The sequence below is a fragment of the Sebastes umbrosus genome, chromosome 9 (genome assembly GCF_015220745.1).
Source record: "Sebastes umbrosus isolate fSebUmb1 chromosome 9, fSebUmb1.pri, whole genome shotgun sequence".
Taxonomy (NCBI): Eukaryota; Metazoa; Chordata; class Actinopteri; order Perciformes; family Sebastidae; genus Sebastes; species Sebastes umbrosus.
Window position 1 is genome coordinate 16,756,026 of NC_051277.1, and position 24,401 is coordinate 16,780,426.

The 24,401-nt window shown below is 40.3% G+C and overlaps 1 protein-coding gene across 1 annotated transcript; it reads left to right on the top strand.

The window, feature by feature from the left end:
* Positions 1-80: 80 nt before the first annotated feature.
* eef1g (eukaryotic translation elongation factor 1 gamma) lies at positions 81-10,000 on the top strand. Its single transcript, XM_037780228.1, has 10 exons — positions 81-216; positions 1,229-1,387; positions 1,600-1,663; positions 3,378-3,520; positions 3,694-3,837; positions 3,965-4,094; positions 4,740-4,944; positions 5,969-6,141; positions 7,331-7,455; positions 9,637-10,000. Exons 1-10 carry the CDS (start codon positions 205-207, stop codon positions 9,793-9,795), a joined length of 1,314 nt encoding a protein of 437 aa, XP_037636156.1. The 5' UTR covers positions 81-204; the 3' UTR covers positions 9,796-10,000.
* The last annotated feature ends 14,401 nt before the right edge of the window (positions 10,001-24,401 follow it).

The window sequence follows — 24,401 nt, forward strand, 5'->3', positions numbered from 1 at the left end:
CCTTTTTTAATTTTAATGTCACAGTATGTTAATATCTTGTCAAGAGTATTTAAAGTGCAAAGAGACTGCTGCATCAGTGTGATGTGGCAAAGCATCACCTAACATGGGACGAAACGTGAACGCGGAAATTCTAAAGTGCGCGTACGTCGTGCGGACGTAAATACGTCACCGGAGCGCTCGTTCTTTCTTTCTCTCGTCCTGAAGATGGCGGCAGGGGTGAGTACGATGGAAAGATGGCTAGTTTGGGGCTTTTCTGTTACAATCCGACTAAAATCAGGCCCATCTGCACTGCTACTGAGCACTTTAGCACGTAAACAAGGCTTTAGGACTGTTAGGTATTTATTAAAGGGGATATTTACGAGTAATTTCATTCAGGGTTCATACAAAACTGCTATTAGCTTGTTGCTATCCTGACGTCGCATTCACAGGGAATGACGCCCCTCTGCTGACCCAGGATACTGCCACGTTACCCGGGCTATTGTCAAGGAAACATACTGCTGTTTTCACCCAAAGCTGGTGCATATGTCCTGTTTTTTTAGACTTAGTCTAAAGCCAGCGTTACTTGGTCTAAAGCTATGCAAACAGAAGACTAGTTTACCGGCTATGGTAGCATCAGTTAGCCTTTAAAGCAAGCTAAAGAAACCCACGTGAATATAGCTGACTGTGTGCTCCTAGCTGGTAAATTGGGTATATTTGACCGTGGTAGCAGGCAGTTTTATCTAAATAAATTGCACCAAAGCTTCACCTGTTTATATGTGTATATATTACATCTACTTTACCTGTTTTATTTGCTTTATAACTGTGTTTTACCTGAGCACTGACCAGAAGTGGCAACTGTGAATCTCGTTGTATTTAATACAATGACAATAAAGCTATCTACCCTGCTCCCATTCCTGATCCCAGTCCATTTAAATGGTTGAGCATGTAGATTTGGATCACATTAGTGTCAGTCAGACCAGAGCTAGCTCACTTAAACTAGTTTTGTGGCTTTCTTCCACATACCACAGCTCCTAGATATTTCATATTGTATTTAAAGTAATATAATTAGAATAAGACCAGAATACATGATTTTGTTTTTGTACCATACCATAGTAGTGAGTTATTACCATGAGAACATTTTAAGTCAGCTTATTTTTAACCTGCTTGCTAAAAAAGTGATGCATGTATGTTCAAATTAGTGTTTTTTTAAAAATATAATAATTGTTGTTTGTCTCCCGTCCTTTTTCAGACTCTGTACACGTACCCAGAGAACTGGCGGGCCTTCAAGGCCCAGATTGCAGCCCAGTACAGTGGGGCTCGCCTCAAAGTTGCCAGCAGCTCCCCTGCCTTCACCTTCGGGCAGACGAACCGTACTCCTGCCTTCCTCAACAACTTCCCTCTGGGCAAGGTTAGTGGACCTTTCTTCACAGTAGCCCTTGTGTCAATGTCGACAATGAATGTGGCGAATAAGTTAATGCATTCAAATCTCTTAGCCTAAATCAAATTAAGCAGAAAGGTTTTAACCGGTTTGACTACGACACAGATGTCTCACCATGCACTTAACTGCTTGATTCTCTGGATAAAAACATGCTCAATTGTTCCTGAATTCTGCCATTGTAGGTACCTGCCTACCAGGGAGATGACGGTTTCTGTCTGTTTGAGAGTAATGCCATTGCTCACTACTGTAAGTCTCTTATTTATTATTCAAATGGTTAACTTAAATGTCTAGTGCACTATCAATTTGGTGTTCATCCAGTACATGGGTCCCTGCCTGGAAGGCAACTATTAGCTATACCTGATGGACAGGTTAAATGTTTGTGTGCAAGGTTGCATTGTTTGCTGCATTCCGTCAGACGTTTAACTAGTCTGCTCTTGTTACTGCTTTTCCATGCATGCTTTTAAAGGCCATACATTAATACTGAAATACAGAGTTAAAGCTTCAGTAGGCAGCATTTTTTGGGGCAAAAGTGCTATAATAACCTTTCAGCATATTGTAATTCAAGTGTTCTGTAAGAAAACTAGACTTCTGCACCTCATGGCTCTGTTTTCAGGCTTTAAAAAAATCTAGCCTGTGATGGGAGACTATGGATCAGGTCATTTCAGAGAGAACGTTCCTATTGGTTGTGCTCCAGCTGGTGGGTGGTGCTTGGTATTTCCTTAACATAGCTGCCGGGTCACAGACTCTCATTTTACTAAGAACAAGTTAATAATGGTAAAAACAATTTTAATATATAAAACCAGAAGACAAGTATTATAAATATAAAATGTTAGAAGATGGAATTAATTAAATGTGTTGGGAGGTAATGGGCCTGAACACTTATCAGGAAACTCCCCGTCGATGGGCAAGGCGGTGTCCAGTCATGGCACCAAGTCTTAATCTGATGGGGAAAGAGAAACTAGAGACCATGTTCATCCCAGTCATCTCTTGTTCAGTGAGTTAAAGGCTGGTTCATGCTATGGGCACAAACCAAATTGAACCTCAAGATCTACAGTTGATCTGAGGGTAGTGAAACATGACTGTAAGATGGGTTAGGTTGTGTAAGTAGTCTGTAGTGCTTCAGTCTGACTTTCCACGTCCTATAATGTAGTTAAATTTAAGGTAGCAGACAGTAACTGTCCCTACCTTTTTTTTGTTTTTTAGGGCTGGGACAATACACCTATCTCCCGATTCGATACTATCACGATACTTGGGTGCTGATTCGATTCTGCACCTCCTCGTGGCTCTGTTTTCAGGCTTTAAAAAAATCTAGCCTGTGATGGGAGACTTTGGATGACAGGTCATTTCAGAGAGACTGTTCCTATTGGTTGTGTTCCAGCTGGTGGGCGGTGCTTGATATTTCCTCAACAGATCTCAACATGGCTGCTGGGTCACAAACTTCCTCATTTTACAGCTAAACAGTACACTACAAGATGTTTCTGAAAAGATTTGAGGTGAGAAATAGGCATTACAGTAACTTAATTAATTAACGTAATTGATTCATATTTGATCAGCGCTGCCTAGTTAAACTGATCGGCGTTCGTGAGTTATTGACAGCTGGCTCTCATAGACGGCAGCTGGACAGCAGATTCCAGATCAGCTCTGACTGTTTGTTTTCCTCTGGTCTGCAATCTTGCAGATGTCATTAGGAGCAGCAGGGGACACAGGCACATGATTTTTTTCCGTGCACTACTGTCAGGATATAATGACCGTTAGGATAATCACTGGCAAATGTATTATGCATCAGTGTGGGGAAATGATTTACAGCCATCTTGTAATCAATGATGTCCATTAGCCCTACATGAAAACCCAACGTTCTATGCGCTCTGTGAACAGAAACAAATGATGACATTATTATGAATATAATTTTTTTTATTTTTTTTAAAAAAAATCTAATTCTTCAACACTTTCCACCTTTCAGTGAGCAATGATGCCCTGCGTGGTGCCACTCCCCAGGCCGCAGCCCAGGTGCTGCAGTGGGTGAGCTTTGCTGACTCTGAGATCATCCCTCCAGCCAGCGCATGGGTCTTCCCCACTCTGGGAATCATGCAGTTCAACAAGCAGGTTTGCAGTTCAGCATTTTTCTGGTCCATCTAAAGACTTAAATGATTATTTGGTAGCTGCGGTGGTTGGCCAGAGTGTGACACCCTCTAGTTGAGACTTGGCACATGACCATGTAGTACAGTAAATATGTTGTGTAATCCTGCATAGTCATTCTTCTGTCTGGGTTTGTCCAGGCCACAGAGCAGGCCAAGGAGGACGTGAAGAGGGCCCTTACGGTGCTGAACCAACACCTGAACACCCGTACCTTTCTGGTGGGGGAGAGGATCAGCCTTGCTGACGTCACGGTGGCTTGCTCCATGATCTGGCTCTACAAACAGGTTGGACACACACCCAGCACATAACGGTTACAAAAAGCCACACACTGTTCATTCATTTTGATCTCTGTAATGATATTTGAGTCGAGATGCTCTCCAGAAGGCCTTAATGTCTCTTTGTCCCCTGTAGGTCCTTGAGCCTTCTTTCCGTCAGCCTTACTCCAACGTGACTCGCTGGTTCAGCACCTGTGTCAACCAGCCCCAGTTCAAGGCTATCCTTGGAGAGGTCAAGCTGTGTGAAAAGATGGCCCAGTTTGATTGTGAGTCATTAGAAATATGATCGGAAGGCACACACACGTTGAGCACGAGGCTGGCTGATGTAGCATACTGTGTAATTCAAAGGATGAAGTTAGACATGCTTTTCGTCACAGAAGTTGTCATTTTTCAGCTGAAGTGATTAAAGCTAAAGTCTTTTCTGTTTACATGTTTGCGATAGATTAATGCTTGTGGCTAAAGGATTGCACTTAAAAAAGTTAAAGTGTAACTATAATATTAATGAAATACTGAATTACTTTCAGGGACAGAAAATGTCCTTTTTAAACAAACATCAAATGTCTTGCAATATTTCACAATTCATCTCCAAAGACCTAGCCAGAACGGAAGCTCCCCTCTTTAGTGAAACCAGCTGGTCCCCTGTCTTGGGCAAGGCAGTGTCCATTCATGGCACCAAGTCTTAATCTGACGGGGGAAGAGAAACTAGAGACCATGTTCATCCCAGTCATCTCTTGTTCAGTGAGTAATAGGCTGGTTCATGCTATGGGCACAGTAAAAAAGAGACCGACCTTTAGAGTATTGAAATGTTATAAAAAGACAGAACTACTCAGGTTTTTTAGTTTTGAGTGCACAACCAAAGTCAGATAATTGGAACATTTATCTGAAAACATGTTTTTGTTCCGTTTCTCCAGCCAAGAAGTTTGCAGAGATGCAGCCCAAGAAAGAGACCCCTCCTAAGAAAGAGAAGGGAGGAAAGGAGGCAGCCAAGCCCCAGGAGAAGAAGGAAAAGAAAAAGGAAGAGAAGAAGCCAGCCCAAGAAGAGGAGATGGACGAGTGTGAGGCTGCTTTGGCCTGTGAGCCCAAAGCCAAGGATCCCTTTGCACACCTGGCAAAGAGGTAGAAATATATTTGTGCTTTCCTTGTCTAAATATTGGTATGCTTTTCTTTCTTTTTTTTTAGCTAAGAATTTCTAGATCAGCAGTGGCCAACCGTGTCCCACAGAGAGCCAATAGTCAGCAGATTTCCATTCCAATTGATCACCTCAGCAGATCATTTCCCTGAATACTTAAAGGAGTGACCCATGGGTGGAGATGGTTGACTCTGTGCTGCATTTGGAACATTCAGTGGCATATTGAACATCGATTTGTTCACATTCAAAGTGTTTCGCAAGACAAACAAATCAGTAACATAAGTATTAAAAACAGGGTATGCGAGGAAAACAATAAAATAGAATCCTAAATATATACCAAATAGGAAAATACTATTAATAAACACAAGTTGATAATGGTAAAAACAATTTTAAGATATAAAACCATAAGACAAGTATCATAAATATAAAATAATTTTAGAAAAAGGTGTAATTAATTAATTAAATGTAATGGGCCTGAAAACTAATCAGGAAACTCCCCTGTCGATGGGCAAGGCGGTGTCCAGTCATGGCATCAAGTCTTAATCTGATGGGGGAAGAGAAACTAGAGACCATGTTCATCCCAGTCATCTCCTGTTCAGTGAGTTAAAGGCTGGTTCATGCTATGGGCACAAACTAGATTGAACCTCAAGATCTACAGTTGATCTGAGGGTAGTGAAACATGACTCTGTAAGATAGGATAGGTTGTGTAAGTAGTCCGTAGTGCTTCAGTCTGACTTTCCGCATCCTATAATGTAGTCCTTAAATTTAAGGTAGCAGGCAGCAACTGTCCCTACCTTTTTTTTTCTTTCTTTTTTTTCTCAAATTACAAAAAAAGAAGTGTGAAGTTGGTGAGCTAAGCTAATAAAGGCCCTGTTCACAAGTGGACAGCTTGAAGTACGTCTGTTCACACCGGGTATTAGAATGCGTCTTGAGTGACCACTTGTGCAGACGCCTACATGCACAGACATCAGATATATATAACCTGATCTCATTCTCCCTTTTCTTTTTTAGTGCGTTTGTCATGGACGAGTTCAAGAGAAAATATTCCAATGAGGACACCATGACGGTAGCCATTCCCCACTTCTGGGAGCACTTTGACCATGAGGGGTACTCAATCTGGTTCAGCCAGTACAAATATCCCGAAGAGCTCTCCCTTACCTTCAAGAGCTGCAACCTTATCACAGGTGAGTCTCAGCAGCAGCCACTTAACCCAACACCTTCAATGCCTTTAGGGGTTTGACTAGTATATTTAACTTATTTTCTTATTGTCCTACTTATTTGTTATCTGGAGCAATATGGTGATTAAGTGGTTGGAAAGAAAAGCTCCATCACCCCTATTTGTTCACATAGGCTCCCATTTGTCCGAAAACATTACAAGTATGTTTTAATAATAGTGGTGTACATCATGTTTGTTTCGTTAACACAATGGGAATCAATCCTTACTCAATTAAAGGTTGCATGTTTGTAAATCTTTATTTTAATGAATGGGTTAGGCTTGTATAATTATTAAACATCCTCTGGCGTAGGGCTGCAACTATTATTTTCATTGTCGATAAATCTGTTGATTATTTTCTCGATTAATCAATTAGTTGTTTGGTCTACAAAATATCAGAAAATGGTAAAAAAAAAAAAAAAAAAAAAGACGATCAGTGTTTCCCAAAGCCCAAGATGATGTCTTTTGTCCACAACTCAAAGATATTCAGTTTACTGTCTTTAAGGAGTAAAGAAACCAGGAAATAATCACATTTAATTTAATAGTTGACAACTGATCGATTTATTTGTTGCAGCTCTAATCTACAGGCCTAGTGTGTAGATTTTTTTTAGTTACATAAACCGGTTTGCCGTGTGGTTTTGACCAATATTTCTGTGTAGCACAGCTTTTCTGTTTTTAAGATCATCCTCAGAATACATAACTAAAGATGAGTAACAAGTTGTGATCGCTGCTCAAGCTTGTGCTTGTATTGGGAATTATTACATTTTAAAATTGTTGGTCAGAAACAGGCCTGTACACCAATCGGGGAAACTCCCCTCTTTGGGGAAAGCAGATGGTCCCCTGTCTTGGGCAAGGCAGTGTCCATTCATGGCACCAAGTCTTAATCTGACGGGGGAAGAGAAACTAGAGACCATGTTCATCCCAGTCATCTCCTGTTCAGTGAGTAATAGGCTGGTTCATGCTATGGGCACAGTGAAAACACCTTAGGGTACTGAAATATAGACAGAACTACCCTACGGTTCTTAAAGTTTTGGCCTTTGTATTTGGCCATATCAACAAACGTATGACTGCATTGGTCAATGTGTTAAGTACAGATGTTGAAATTTCTTGTTTTCTATTGATTGCTAAAATGTCTCAAACCCCATCCATGTTCTTTGCAGGTATGTTCCAGCGCCTGGACAAGCTCAGAAAGAACGCCTTCGCTAGTGTCATCTTGTTTGGCACCAACAACGACAGCAGCATCTCTGGCATCTGGATCTTTAGAGGTCAAGACCTGGCCTTCACTGTAAGTATTGAAAAGGGTGAACACACTTTCCACAATGTCCTGAACTGACAACATCCCCACTGTCACGCATTTAGTGCTGGTTTTTCAACCAACCAATCGACTGAGTTGGGCAGTCATTGATGTGTGTAGTCACTATTAAGGGCGTCACGATTCTCCAAATCCATGAAGCAATTCGATTTTAATGTCACATTTTGATTTTTGATTCAAACATGCCATTGTTAGACTATAGTCTTGATTCGTAATCCTCAACAGATCATTGGTTTTATAACCTGACAACTGTCATTTACACTTTCATAGTCTTCTTAAAAAGTGGCTTCATGGTATCCAGTGTGATATTTTATTGGAATGTGCCACATTAAGGCCATATGGTCAAATGTTATGTTATAACTAGGGCTGTCAAAGTTGACATGATAACGCTTTAGTGCAAATTTGTTTTAACACCACAAATTCCTTTAATGCAATCTATCTTCCGGGGATTGTATGGGGCTCAGTTTTACTGGCATTATATGAAACTATAAAACCCAACAAATCCATCAGTACCAACCATGTCATACTTGCTCTTCGTGAAGGAGGTTAAATAACTCTTTAAACTTGCGCTACATTTTGGCAAGGAAAAGTGCTCATGGCCATTTTCAAAGGGTTCCATTGACCTCTGACCTCAAGATATGTGAATGAAAATGGGTTCTATGGGTACCCACGAGTCTCCCCTTTACAGACATGCCCACTTTATGATAATCACATGCAGTTTTGGGCAAGTCATAGTCAACTCAGCACACTGACACACTGACAGCTGTTGTTGCATGTTGGGCTGCAGTTTGCCATGTTATGATTTGAGCAAAATTATTTTCTATACTAAATGCAGTACCTGTGAGGGATTCTGGACAATATTTGTCATTGTTTTGTGTTGTTAATTGATTTCAAATAAATATATACATACATTTGCATAAAGCAGCATATTTGTCCACTCCCATGTTGATAAGAGTATTAAATACTTGACAAATCTCCCTTTAAGGAACATTTTGAACAGATAAAAAATTGTATTAATCGCGATTCAATATTTGACTCGACAGCCCGAGTAATAACTAACTTATTTCACCAGTCAATTGGGGAACACGCTGTTAAACAGCAAAAAGAAGATCCACTAGATGGCAGGAGTGTACTTTACAACAACAGCTAGAGTTTCTCAGAGTTTGAGATACACCTGAATGCACCACGATGTCCCCGTCAGCGCCTACACTACGGCGAGCATAAACAACGCTTTACCTTAGATAGTGTGGCTGACATCGCCAAACCATTTGCTAAGCACAGATTTATTTGGTTGTTTGGCAGCTTCCAAACTAGTTCTTCTGTCAACGACATGTTTGTTGTTTACATAAGTCACAGGGAGATATTTTCCGTCATCTCCGACTCTGGCAGCGGCCATTGTCTCATAGTGCCAACAAACGCTAAACGCTAACGGTAAAATATGCTGTCGTCTTTGAAGTGTTTTGTTGTTTTTTTTCTTTGGATGCACGCAAGTAGGCGGTAGCAGAGAGAAAAATAATATTGAGAGAATTGACAATCCTGTTTTTGACTTCTAAGGTCAAAATTGAAAGCTCATTTTGATCGTTTTTTTGTATTTGGAATCAATCGTGACACCCCTAGTCACAATAAAATACTTTGACTGCAGCTTAACATTAAACAGATGTTTTCCTGATAAAATGTGGGAGTTATTGGACGGCCCCCTGTCTTTGGGCAAGGCGGTGTCCACTCATGGCACCAAGTCTTAATCTGACAGGGGAAGAGAAACTAGAGACCATGTTCATCCCAGTCATCTCTTGTTCAGTGAGTAATAGGCTGGTTCATGCTATGGGCACAAACGGTATCTAAGATCTAAAATTGACTTTAAATATTAGATGTTGACGGGTGTCCTCACTGCTTTATTCCAAGTGAAGTGATTAGACGGCTGCGCAGAATTGAACAGATTGCATGCAATTTGAATGAGTCTTATCTGTAAATGTTTTATGACTCGACATTCTTCAGATTGTTAGTGCACACACCGCAGCTTTCTGTCTGCATTTCAAGGCACACCATGTGATGGTCCAAGTGTTCTCTACTGGATAATCTTATCATCTGATCAGTTTATCTGACCCAAAAGGAATTCACTCGCATTCAAATAACATGTTTTTATTCCCCTCCTAGCTGTCTACAGACTGGCAGATCGACTACGAATCATACGACTGGCGTAAGCTGGACTCAAACAGCGAGGAGTGCAAGACCATGGTAAAGGAGTACTTCAATTGGGAGGGTGACTTTAAGCACGTTGGTAAAGCCTTCAACCAGGGCAAGATCTTCAAGTGAGAGGACACTGGGCCGGTTTGGACGAAAGCAAACTGCGCTTCTGCTTTCCAGCACTTAAAACCTATTGACTTTCAGCCACCACGTGCTTACTTTACTGCAAGAATGACTGTGTAAGACGAGAGTGAATGGTCTCAGTGGCCCCAAACTGGTTTTTCTGTTGTTTGACCTGCGAAATAAAGCATTTTCCACAATGCCATCTATGGGATTTTGATGTCTGTGGTGTGACTTCAGTCTGTCTGGTTTAAAGTTTTGTGTTTGAATGCCAACCCATCTACAAATTAATTTCCTTCATCTTTTCCCAGTCAGAGTGCCAACCAGCAAAGTGAGAAATGAAATATTAATGAGAAAACATTTAATTTGATGCACAACTATCAACAAAACAGACTTACAAAGCAATGCAACAGTTTAAAATCATGTTTTTTTTTCAGTCAAAAGTAAATTTAAACTTTATTAGAATTTTCCTTTACATACAGGTGCATACATGAAATTTGACCTCTACATTTAACCCATCTAAGCATTAAAAGCACCCGGGAAACTAGTTGAAGTGAAAACCAGAAGTACTACAGTTAAGTTTATTCAACACTCGTGATATCCCTGTTGTATTGTACAACAATTCACACTTCTTACCGCACCCAATGCTGGGTGTGGTTGGCAACGTGTCAAGAGTCGGTGAAACGAAACTTTTCAGCTTGGTAAAAAGACAACACTTGTGACGCACTATAAAAGAGAACTAGGCACGTTTGTTCCACTTGTACTGCTGATATTGTGAATGGGTGAATACATTTAGCATGTATTCTGACTGGGAAACTTTATAATTTAAATCACTTGAATTAGGAGCAGCTGTTTTATCAGTTACTTCTATACTGTAACCTAAAGGTTCGGCTGCAGTGCTCTCTGATTCCAGCAGGGGGCAGGCAAAGACTAATCATTGGAAAGCTGTTGATCCTGTTGAATGGGGAGCATCCCACAGAGAGAGAAAATGACTGGGCTGAGCTCTGTGGTTTGCTCACTCTGAGACAAGAATGTCTGCTTTAAACTATGGGTTGTTGTTTTGATGTTTCTGGTGCTTCCCCAAAGAGAGGAAGCCTCAAACAAATCTTTATAAAAAAACATCCACTTGGATGCCCTTTAAAATGTCTTCTCCAAGGCCAAGGGTCACTAACACTAAACGTGCACTTTTTCCTCTTAAGTTTCACTGAGTGAGATGTACAAGATTTAGCTTTGTTATATCTTTTACCAAAAACCTTTAAGATAAATCCACTTATAGGTTCATTTTATGAATGCAGGTACATTGATGAAATGAGAAAAGCCTGCACTCCATCTACAACATTACTTAAGTAGACTGTTGCAGCCATTCTGATCTTTAAGTTAATCCATCTACAATTTAATTTCAAATAGCCTGTATGAACATACAGTACATATACATACGTACATATACAGTATATTGTGAATGCATTGTGTTTAAGGATGACTTTATTTACTTCATAGTTCTATAAATCTGTTTTGCAGTTTGACCACACCCTGCTAAAATGCAGAAATGACGTTTTTCGGTGCCTACTTCTGCAAGTTGGTGTCGTTAGTCAAATCATTTGTTTTAATCGGACACACCCAACTGTTTCGAAATTTGTATTGCATTTGTTGTTGGGTTTTCCCACACCTGCAGCCTGGCTTATCCTTTCACTTCAGCTATAGCTGATTCCTTTGTTTGGTGCGTCATTGTGTGTAGTCTATAGCTGCAGGACAAATAGGTCACCTGGACCAGCCCGTATAATGCATTCAGTTTATTTATATTCATAAGTCACATCTACTAGTCTTGAGATTGAGAAGATCTTAGGTGAATCTGTTTTTCTCTCTGACACACACACACACACTCACACACACACACACGAGAGATGCACAAGAAAGAAATTGCATCCAGGAGTGAGTCAGATGTGTCATTTTTTCCAGCCTACTAAGCGTGATTCAAGTTCATTTTGGTGCAACCATCTTCCACCATAGTGTTGTTGAATCAGGGAGGCCATTTTAGTTTGTTCTGTGGTCTCATGGAAATCAGAAAATGGAAATGTTCCCACAACAGCAAAGCGCCCAAGTCCTTGAACACATGACTCACCCATCCTGTGGATCGTGGTGGAAGAGGGCTGTAACTTGAGCAAATAACTTGAGCTTCATCCACAGCAGTTACAACACCGCTGACGGCTAACCCTTTGATTGCTGAAGGAGTGGCGTAACAAAAGATTTTTTCATCAGGCAATCAAATATGAAATTAGCGTGAGGGAAATCAAGAGCAGTTTTAAAACTCATGAGGCCAGTTTCCTACGCAGTGTGCTGCAATATTGAGTCCATACAATATCCTGGTTTCTTAAATTTTTGTTTAGTTACTTCAGAGTTAAAAAGCTAAACTAAAGCCAGCCACAAGAACAATACGCACTTTTATGCCAACAGCAACATTTTCTCTTCCAGCCCTGCCAACCTTCCTCCTCCCCTGGTCTTTATTTCTCTCTTGGCCACACACACACACTCACTACTTCTTTTCTCTTCCTCTCTCCTCGCTCTCTGGATATTTTTTCTATATCTATGCACGGACATAGAAAGTGTTGGCGGTGGTGGTGGGGTTCTTAAAAGCAGTTTTGAGGAGTTATGGAGAGGGAGGAACACAGAGAGAGACTGTATTGTTTCACCACATAAGGTCTCTGTGTGACTGTCAGCCCCCTGTAGGAGCTTTACGCATGGTATGCATGTGCTGAGCATCTGGTGGTGGAAGACACACATCTGGAAAAGAGTGAGGCGGCCGGTGGGGGGGGGGGGGGCTTGAAACAGCGTGGTGAAGAGCTAACACGGGGGGAGAGTCTGAGGCTGAAATCCAACAATGTTTTCTCTAAAGAAAGCTCAATACATTGCAGATGCTATTGCTAAAGAAGTTCTTCTGTGGGTTGAAGCGTTTTTGTGACTCTAGAAAAAGTTATAATTAGACAGTAGAAAGAGCAGTTCTTAAAGTTGTGAGCCGCAAAGTCCTTAAATAGATATTTCTTCCCCCTTTAGAGATGTTTGCTCGCCCCTGCTACAGTGTCTGGGCTTTATGGCCGATACGAGAGTGTGTTGGTATTGTCAGACGGTCGTAAGGGCGTCTCTAGGCGGACAGGAACAACACACAGCCGCCACACATACAGTCCCACCCTCAGAGTTTTATGGAGTTTTCCTTGGGCTTGCAACCCCGGTAACACACACACACACACACACACACTACACTTAAGCAAAAGCAATGGGGGCAGGAAAATGGATCCTTAGTCAGCACTTCACCTTAAGCGTCCTCTCTTTGCATTTGAGCTACAGCCAGGGCTGGGACATGTAATGTTAATGCTAGACAGGAATTCTAGCAAAGGCAAGTAAGGACACTGACTTGTAGTGCTTGTAAATCAGGGGAATTATGGACAGCACGCAAACTTTAAATGACAGTATAAATGCGTATCTACGTACACACCGTTGTTTCTATTAGGCGAGAAAAGTGACCTTCGGATGTTAACCTCGGTTCCTGAGTGAGGGGCGTATCTTCCCATTGGTTCGCTTAAAGGGGTGTGAGCTGTCTTTGTGGCACTAAAACGCAGCCTGGTAATTTAGTACTGGAATGGAATGAAGGAGGTCAAAGGTGACTTTGCTGCGGGGGAAATAGCTGAAGAAGGCAGGGAGATGATACGAGATGATACGGCGACCACGGAGGCGTTTACTCCGTAACAATGCCTGCTAGTAACATCCTTAGGTTGAAGTGTGACATCGTTGTTTAGAAAAGGGGATTATTTATTAGTTATTTTTCTTGGTGAGTTTGCGTTACCCTGCAACAGAGGTTGCCAGTGTAAGAGTGGAGAGGAAAGTGCGTGACATGAGGGAAGAGAGAGAGAGAGGTATGGCGGAGGGAAAACAGACAGCCCCTGCGCTTTTGGACATGAAACCCCAGAGTTGCCTCTGGCTCATATTACCAGAATCTGGAGGTGGGGCACTGGGAGTGATGTTGTCGAACTGAAGGAAAACTTTAATACGCAGTAACATAACTACCAAGTGTAGCAATATTGATCACTGTCATGGAAAAAAATAATAATACCTACTAATGGATACCCTTTCATCATCCTTCCAGTTGATGCACCACCTTCCATTGATATCCAACGTTGCGTATTAAAAGCACTACATTTAATAGTTAGTTATGAAAGCCTCTCAATCACTCTGTGGTTTTGGTTTGTGTACTAAACCTTTCATTTTCACATTGGCCTCAGGCTATCCATTACCTTCCCATAAAACACAACTGTAAGTAGTTTTGCAGGTATAAGAACTGAAATCAGAACAGTTTAGAGTAACTTACATTGATTCAAAAAACATTTAATAGACTTCTTCTTGCGACGTTCGGTTAAGAAAGAGGCAGTTTCGCCCTGGGTGAGCTTTCTCAACAAACAAGTACTCCAACCCTGAACGCATAGATTGCTGTTTCATGTATTGACTTGTTGGAAATTTACATCTCACTCGAATGAAGAGCTGTAGTGTTGGAACATTTACAGTTACGGCAGGAATGTGCAGCCGAGGTATGTATCTGCTTCTGTTGAAGCACAACAGATGGTTTGGTTGAGCCAAAGGGAGGAGAAACTCTTGCAAAACCTCCTTATCGTTCCCTTGGATAAATGATTCAAAACAGACAACAGTGAGTGATTGTCAGACGCTGTACAGAAATTGATCCCGCCGTGGGCTAATCACACCCAAACACAGAGATCGTCTCCTGACTGTCCGGGGGCTGATATGTTGAAACAATTGCGCATTAGTAGACACCCAAAGCTTTGAGTAACTTAATTACTCTGACTGCACAATATGACGGAGTTGTCAAGACTGAACATGTGGTCTGTTTAGATGAGTCTAGTGTGCAGACATGAAAAGACTGTTCAGTCTGCTTGAAAGAACAGGAAGATCAGGGAGGGTCATCAAAATCTAAGAAACAATTACAAAAACAAAGTAGAGTAAAGTTGCTCACTGCGTTACAGACTGCTTTGTGGCATGTGATATTTATCCATACACACACAGGGCATCGCTATGGAAACACCCCTGCAAGTACCTGCCCCCTTTGCTTATTATGTTGCTATAACAGCCATCCCAGAATAGTCTTTTTTCTCTCTCCGTCCCTCCCTCGTGTTCGTGACTCACAACTTGCAGTGGAAACCACAATTCAATCTGTCTCTCATTCCCCTTTTTCCCTTTACATTCTTCTCTGTACCAAAGGAACAGCTCGCCTTTCTGAATCATCACTGTGTGCGTGTGTGTGTGTGTGAGGGAGCACGCGCTGTGGGGAATTCCGGAATGATTACCAATGATGAGTTACCATGGTGATGGCAAATATCAGGCGGAGTGACCTGCGTGTTGCGAGATAGTGTACGGGATATCTTGAGTAGTGCACACTATCATTAGCTGACTGTGATTTCTTCGTAGTTGTAATCTCTCCATGGATACACTCGGCTGTCTGTTGTTGCTTAAGGTCCACTTTGTTTTGAGAAGTCCCAGATTTGTGGTGTGCTTACTCACAGGGCTCCGGGCGGAGGATAGCACAAAATCACACATAATACGTTGCATATGCTGCAACGAATGATGCATGTTGCAATTAAGTTAAAGGTTTTTTGCTTTAGTTCTATGGTTCCTAACTAATTTGCCAAGAAGATGAAGAAAATCCAATTATCTCTGCTAATTGAATTAGGTTAAATTAAATTGCATTTTAAAAAACAGGATGAGGCCGCTCCTTAACTTTCACAGCAAATTTACATGTCAGTAATTTTCCAATTATAGTTAAAGCTTAAACCTGCAGCAGACAGAATAAGAAAAAAAGTTATTTTTATAAAACGGTCACTATATCCTGACAGTAGTGCATGAGACAGGTAATCTGAAAAAAAAAGCATGTGTCTCTGTGTCCTTCGGTGTCCTCAGATGTCCTCTGGTGCTCCTAATGTCACATGAAAGTTTTTTTTAGAGTGAAACATAGTCATACTTAGGCTACAGTTCCTCTTACAGCCTACTGTTATTTCAATTGTTTTAAGAATAAGCCATGGAGGATAATGTTTCAGTTTTGAATCCCGAGAAGTGAGGGGGCTTGTGGCAGAGTATGTTGACGAACATTTGCAGCCTCTGTCTACAGTAGAATCACCAGCCTTTAGAAAGCTTTTACCTAATGGTTTCAACCATTTCTCCATTACTTTAACTAACTATTTAGACCATTGATCCATCACTTTAGCTAACCGTTTCAACCATTTACGGACTAAAGCTGCAGTGGGTACAATTGGTGCAAATGTGATTCAAAAAAGTTATTTTTATAAAACGGTCACTATATCCTGACAGTAGTGCATGAGACAGGTAATCTGAAAAAAATCATGTGCCTCTGTGTCCTCCGGTGCTCCTAACGGCATCTGCAAGATTTCACAGACCGGAGGAAAACAACCAATCAGAGTCGAGATGGAAACTTGCCGTCTCTGAGCAGCTGTTAATCACTCGCTAACGCCGATCAAACGGTCAAACTAGGCAGCGTTGATCAAATATGAATCAATATTCTGTTACTGTAATGCCTATTTCTCTCCTCAAATGTTTCCATGAAACATCTTGTAGTGTATTGTTTAGCTGTAAAATGAGAAAGTTTGTGATCCGGCAGCCATGTTGAGATGAGTTGAGGAAATACCAAGCACCGCCCACTCGCCGGAGCAAACTTTCTCATGACTATTGAGAATGTTTGACATTGAGTATGACTATCTTGGTCATGGGTTTCATACACTTTCTGTAATAAAACATCTAAAAGCAAAAATCCTATCAAATGGGGACCCTGGGACAAAATCGTGGGGGTCCTTGACGTGAAAAGGTTTAGGAACCACTGCCTTAGACTATACAGCTTACTGAACACATACTGTTGTATAGTTGACATTTATTTCCAAACTGTAATTGTATGTCTTTTCTTTTCTTTTCTTAAAAGGTGCTAAAAGCGAGACTGGGGGCATTTCTATGGCCTCCGCACGCCTCTCAACATGGCGACGGCTGAGTCGGGACGGCGTTGAAAGCTGTAACCACCATATGAGAGCAGTGCAGAGTGGCGGCCGTGAGCTAGCCAGTGAGGCAAGCTCACATGTTCGAACATGTAATAAAAGCATGCACGGCCGGCCCGCTGATGTCAACAAAGCGAGGAGAAACTCAGATTACAACACACACAGAAGGAGAGCGACTTCATTCTCTGCTCAGGTAGACATTACTCCTCTATGTCTTTACATAGACAATAGTTGTTTGCTGCCATATTAATGCTCTGGATATTTTATAGAGCACCTTTAACCCTATATTATCTATGAGCATGAGATTATACGGTAAGCATAACATTACATTGCATTATATTTCTGAATATAATAGCAGGTAAATTTGAGGGCATTCAACAACGACCTGTGGGTTCAATTATTACCAGCTGCGACAGTGACGTTGGTATTGTTTTCATCTTGTGTATCTGTGTGTGTGGCAAAATCTGGTTATGGACACCACCTGTAGCGGAAACTGTACTGTTTTCAGTACTTTGCCAGGTGTTTATATTTCAGTCTTTCTTGTGACTGTGATAGTGTCGCAACTGTGCACGATGCAGCCACGAAACTTTACAGATGTGTAGTTGAGATCAAAATGAAGGTCGAAGATAGGCGCGGTCCGAGCAAGGGGGGCGTTCTCATTCCAAGAGCGTCAAATACCGAGGCTTTGTCACGGCCTCGCAAGCGATACTGCCGCACAAGCTTTCCATTCCATTCGGTTTGATCCCTTCCAGTCCACATGTTGAAGTATCCTTGAGCAAGATACTGAACCCCAAATTGCTCCTGAAGGCTGTGCCATCGGTGTGTGAATGAGTATTTAGATTAGAACCTGATGGGCAGGTTGGCACCTTGCATGGCAGGCTCTGAATATGACATGTAGTTTAAAGTGCTTTGAGTGGCCAGAAGACTAAAAAGGTGCTGTATAAATGCAAGTCCATTTACCATTTAAACCCATCCACGGCAACAGTAAACGCTAAGAGAAAGTGCGCCAGGAGTGACTATGGTAACGTAGTTTAAAGAGCAAAAAGACACTCACAGGGCAGGCGGGGGGGAGGTGTATGGGCCCGCTGTCATGTGTCCCGTGCGATAAATTTCCCGTTACATCAGCTGGTAAATCAGTGGTAAAGTGACACCAAGGGGCGTGGCAAAGCGGAAGTATGTGAGGAGTTGGGATGAGAACGTGTTGCACTTACGCCTTGGGCCCAATTCGGTGTCACGAAACTTTAAAAATGTGTTGTTGAGATCAAAATGAAGGCTGAAATAATACCGTAGTGTCAGACATTCAACTGATGTGTATAACCCAGTGTGTTTATATCAATCATTCACATATAAAGAAAGAAAAGATAACACTAACACAGGAATTGTTTGTCTTGTTGCGGGACTCTCAGCTGAGGGAGCAGATGATCACACATAACTTGCACTCGTCACCATCTTTACACAGGAGGAACTGGTATGTTCTTTTATATGTTTCCCTGTACATATGAAAAAGAGATCCTAATCTCAATGAGTTTACCTGTTAAATAAAGAACACAGAGTCAAATGCTATTGAAATAAAAAGTTACAAGCTCAAGAGTAAACAGTAGGATGATATGCTAGGTTACTATTTATGCTGTTTAACTTTTTTTTTTTAAAGCGTATTCATTCATTTATGAAGAACACAAGAATCTGTAGTAAATTTGCTTTGACATTCTACGACGCTGACAATGCCTCTTTGACAGCGTTTATCTGTCTGTTTCTTCAGTAGTCACAATATTGACAATGTTGCATTGTGTAAAAAAACGGATGAAATTGGTAGACAAAGAACTCTTCTATATACACACAATCTGGTTTGTGTAGCGAGTGCCTTCTTTTAACAATGATCTCGACAACGACTTTTATGTTTAATGACATTTTCAAGCAACCACAAATGCAGCAAACAAGATCAGATTCAGTGAAAGCTCTCTGAATAGGTTTGCTGTTTTATGTAAATCAGTATTTTGTTTGCGATGACTGCCGATGGAAGTTATACTCCATCTTTATATTGCTTTCATTTCACAACAGAGGTGATAAATGAATCCCAGACGCTAGCATTTTGAAAATGTGACGCATGCAATTATAGAGTTATTGATGGTTACGCCTTTCAAAAATACATGTTGTAGTCACCTAGACATAGAAAAAAATAATAAAAAAGAACATAAAAAGAGCAGTGAACATTGAGTTACATTCTCAAATGTGTTTTGGAATAAAACGCTTCTATTGTATCTCGTGTTCTCACAAATTATCTGGATGACTCATACAAAACAGGCTGTGAGCCAAGTACACTGTGTGCATTGTCTGAATTTAGGAAAGAATTTCAGTTGATAATTGGGACGCTTTGCAAGTGTAATACAAGGCTTTTCTCTCTTTTGACCGCATCTTAACCTTTGTCTGCTATTTTCAAAACTATTGTAAATTCCTTCGGGTGATAAACTCTTATTGAAATGTGTTCAGATACTCCCTTGTGCCGGATTGAACCTGCGTTACGCAATCAAATGTGCAACTCCCACCCATCTGGCTCTTAATGGGCAGTTGCTAAAAGAACTGTGATATTTAAATAGCCATTATCCAGGTGTGGTGTCATTTTGGTTTAATGGTATCACAAGTTACAGTTTTGCTCAGGCCAGTGCCATGTGACTTCCCTTATCCTGTGGTAGATATTAATCATACACGCACAGTCACACATACACAAACAAGCATACGCGGGCACACACACACATTCAACCGTCCATCCCCATCTAATCCTCTCATTTTCCTCTCCTCTACAGTCTGAGCTGCCCTGTTTTCATTGTAGTCATGGGCCGTGAGTCATCGAGCGTCTGAGCCAAGCTATTTGCGCTGGTTCACACTGGCTGACACACCTAGGCCCAGGAAACACACCCATTCCCACATATCCTTGTATTCAACTAAAATGACCTGCCACAAAGTGCATGGTGACAGTGAGTTTGTAAAAAACATGCACTGAATGCTCAAAATATTTAGGACATCTCCCTTTTTAGTTGTTTAGTCTTATCCCTATTGCATGATCCACATTTTAGTTGACTCAAAGCTCATTCTCCAACTCTTATCGTTATCTGCTTATCTTGATCTTCGACTCCTGCTGTGGATTGATTTAGATTTCATACAGGCAACTCGGTGAGAAATCAATGTGTTTATCTGGAGCCGCCTCATCAGTGTAAGAATGAGCTTTTAAGTAACAGTGAAATTGCATGGTCATTCTGAGTAGTAAAGAACACTCGGCAGTGCCAGTGTTTACTGTGGGGTTGTTATGTGACCTTAAAGACTCAAAACCTACAGAAACGTTGTTTAGCAGCACACAGTTCTGACAGGCCTCCCGCTGTTTACATGTGCACACATGATAGGAGTCGCCTGTCTGGAAGCACCATTTGCTCTTAAGCTGAAACTGTTCTTCAAAGGCAACAACAGCCACACCTCAGTGGCAAAAAGTCAAACATGTGTGAAGCTGAACAAACAGGTGCAGTAGCAGGACACTTTGTGTGTATATGATAATGATCCTTTTCACCGATTAAGCAATACGGTTGAAAAGCACCAGAGGGTTTCTTTAAAAAAGTGGACGCTATAAATGATCTCTGCAGTCAATAAAATGATGTAATGCATGTTGTTCACCTACTCATTAGCAGAACCTCCTGAGCCCTACAGTAATGAAGATTTGGCTCTCTTTTAGCATTGTTTTTTTTTAAAAGCACTGTTGCAATCCAAAGAGTAAAGCAACACCACACTTCATACAGAGTTCTTTAGGATCTCAGCTTATCTTGCACATAGTTGGGATTACTTCTTCCCTTTTATCTCTGCATGCACACAATTACAGACCAATACACACATGCACGCACACAAACAGCGGGGCTTCTTCTCTCTATGGGAGAACTGCACCCTGTCTTCTAGCAAAAACAAAATCAGTCTTGGCTCATGGTGGTGTAATGTGGTGATATTAAAGTATGTGTCTGTGCACATTTGTGTGTGTGTGTGTGTGTGTGTATGCCACTCCCTGTTCGATCCTTACAAAGCCACGCAGTAACTTCCTCTGTGTTTACTCAGCTCCTTGCATGTTTGCTAATTCACCTCACTGATGACATGTAGAATGAGGTGAAGGGTGTTTCAAGGACACTAATGTCGTGAGAGAGATGAACAAGCACACACATATCCTAAATCAGTGATTCACTGTTACCAGTTGTGGGAGGGTAGGTGGAAAGATTATAGAACTAAACTAAAATAGAAAAACAGAAAATAGAAATTACGCTTTGTTTAAAAGAATATATCCTCATAATTGCGTCAGCTATAACACTTAAAACACCACACATTTTGATTGAGTGTGTGTGAAAACTAGCAAGTGAGCAGAGAAGTCAAAACTGTCAAAGGGTTTAAATATAATGCAACAGTTCAACTAGTAGTAAACTGTTGAAATATAACTAGACGTAATGGATAGATGTTTGAAATACATAGCAAAAAGTAGCCTAATGGATAAACTGTTAAAATCACTTCTTGTTTGACTGTTTGATCAGAGTTTGCGAGTGATTGACAGTTGCTCAGAGATGGCAAGTTTCCATCTCGGCTCTGATTGATTGTTTTCCTCCGGTTTGTGAAATCTTGCAGATGTCGTTAGGAGCACCAGAGGACACAGAGGCACATGATTTTTTTCAGAATACATGACTCATGCACTGCTGTCAGGATATAGTGAGCGTTTTATAAATATAACTTTTTTGAATCACATTTGCACCAATGTACCCACTGCAGCTTTAGTCCGTAAATGGTTGAAACAGTTAGCTAAAGTGATGAATTTATGGTCTAAATAGTTAATTAAAGTAATGGAGAAATGGTTGAAACCGTTAGGTAGAGCTTTCTAAAGGCTGGTGATTCTACTGTAGACAGAGGCTGCAAATGTTCGTCAACATACTCTGCCACAAGCCCCCTCACTTTTCGGGATTCAAAACTGAAACATTATTCTTCATGGCTTATTCTTAAAACAATTGAAATAACAGTAGGCTGTAAGAGGAACTGTAGCCTAACTATGACTATGTTTCACTCTAGAAAAAGCTTTCATGTGACACTGGCTATTGCATATGAATGGGAGAGAGTGTGGTCTTCATACTGACAATGACAGTGATTACTATTACAATTGCTATTTTCTGCTATGAAATGGCAACATAACAAAGTTTGCTTTGAAAATATTGAATATGTTATAAATCCGAAACAGAAAAAAAGTTATTTCACATAAAACGTACAGCTATTTAATTCAGTAAGACTTGGTTCAGGGTGGGCATTGTTATAATGAAACAAAAAAAACCTTAGAAAATCCTGTCTTGTAAATACACACTTTGCCTTTCGTATGTAAGTAAAGGACTCCTTAGCTAGTCATTTTTGTTAATTATAACTCTTTGTCAGTTTGTGTGCAGTAGTTTAAATGCTGTAATAACATGTTTATGTCATTGTCCATCATATCATCTTGTGGTGTGTTACTCTGTGTGGTACTTCATTCTTACTCTAAAATGTGAAACAAAAACTGATAAAAAAAACAGTTTTAAAACAGTTTTATTTTGTTTAGTAGATTATAAAATAACAAGAAGTTGAGAAACAAAGATACAGTGGGGTTTTGACTGCTGCATTGATCATTGTGTAAGCATTTATGCAGGGCAGTTAAAGGCTGCCTCTGGGTGTAGTTGGGGAGGTGCGTCACATGCTTTGAATCAGCTTAAACCGGTCCAAAGCTATGCCTTGCTTGAATGATATATTATATGTCTCAAACAATATATTGTCAGTCACTGCTTGTTGCTCACTTTGATATCCCTTGCCAAATAAAAGTTTATCCAAAGTTTGTGCAGTTGTTATAGCGAAGTAGCACTTAAAATAAGAGAGTATACTTTCAGTTTTCTTATCAGAGATACACGTAAGTATACTTAGCTTATACTAACAAGTATACAGAAAAGTCTAAGTATACTTAGCTTATACTAACAAGTATACAGAAAAGTCTAAGTATACTTAGCTTATACTGACAAGTATACAGAACAAGTCTAAGTATACTTGGCTTATACTGACACGTATACAGAACAAGTCTAAGTATACTTGCCTTATACTGACACGTATACAGAACAAGTCTAAGTATACTTGGCTTATACTGACAAGTATACAGAAAAGTCTAAGTAAACTTGGCTTATAATGACAAGCATACAGAAAAGTCTAAGTATACTTGGCTTATACTGACAAGTATACAGAAAAGTCTAAGTAAACTTGGCTTATAATGACAAGCATACAGAAAAGTCTAAGTATACTTGGCTTATACTGACAAGTATACAGAAAAATCTAAGTAAACTTGGCTTATAATGACAAGTATACAAAAAAGTCTAAGTAAACTTGGCTTATAATGACAAGTATACAGAAAAAGTCTAAGTATACTTGGCTTATACTAACAAGTATACAGAAAAGTCTAAGTAGACTTAGCTTATACTGACAAGTATACAGAAAAAGTCTAAGTATACTTGGCTTATACTTTATACTTGTACTTTCTATCTTTTAATCGAGATATACTTAAGAAAAGTATAATTAAGTATTCTTGCATTCGGCCTACAGAAAGGTATACTTGGCTTGTTAGTTGTGCTTACTTTCTGATAGAGTAGCCTATCATAGTGTGTGTAGATGTTTGATATGAATTTACTTCATTTCATCAAGAATTTCTACGTTTTTTCGATTCTCCGTGGAGATGTGATCATTTTTTTTTTTAATCATCACAAAACATCAAGTCAGATAGCAAAAAGGATCAAGTCTATTTATGTAATACATAAATCATTGGCTAAGTACAATGAGTTTAAGTATACAAAGTATACTTTCTTTACCTAAAAAGTGGGCAACAAGTACAATATACATATTCACTTGTAGTATAGTTCGTAGTATAGTTGCAGTACAAAATACAACTCAGATGTTAACTAGTTGTGTACTCAAAGTTTACTATTCTTGCACTTTAAGTATACTTAAAAGTATACCTTCATAAACTAAAAAGTGGGCCAATTTACTCCCAATAAGTATTGAAGTAGTACACTTACAAGTATATTACTAGTACATTGATATTAGTTTACTTACTACCTGAAGAATACTTGAGGGAAATATACTTGAACTTTATTTAAGTATACTTCATAAAATAAACGCCATTTCATAGCAGAACATAGTCAAAATATTGTAATAGTAGCCTCGGCCTGCTGTACTTATAATATTATAAGTAGGCCTATGCTACTTTTGATAAAAGCAGTTTCAAAAGTGCTGATTGCTGGTAAAAGTTTGATGATGAATGTATAGATACTTATGGACATTTAATGTAGCTATTTGATGGTAAGTTAACATTTCTTTCCCTTTTTCTAAGCAGAAGTTACTTTTCATGTCATTTGAGGCCTCCCTGTATATGTGAAGCAGTGGGTGGGCCCCATGGCTGCTGGGAACCACTCCCTCGCACCGGTTCCCTCCCCTCCATTCCACTCCTTCTGCAAAAACCAGGAGCCCTACCCATGCAGCTCTCTCTGACTA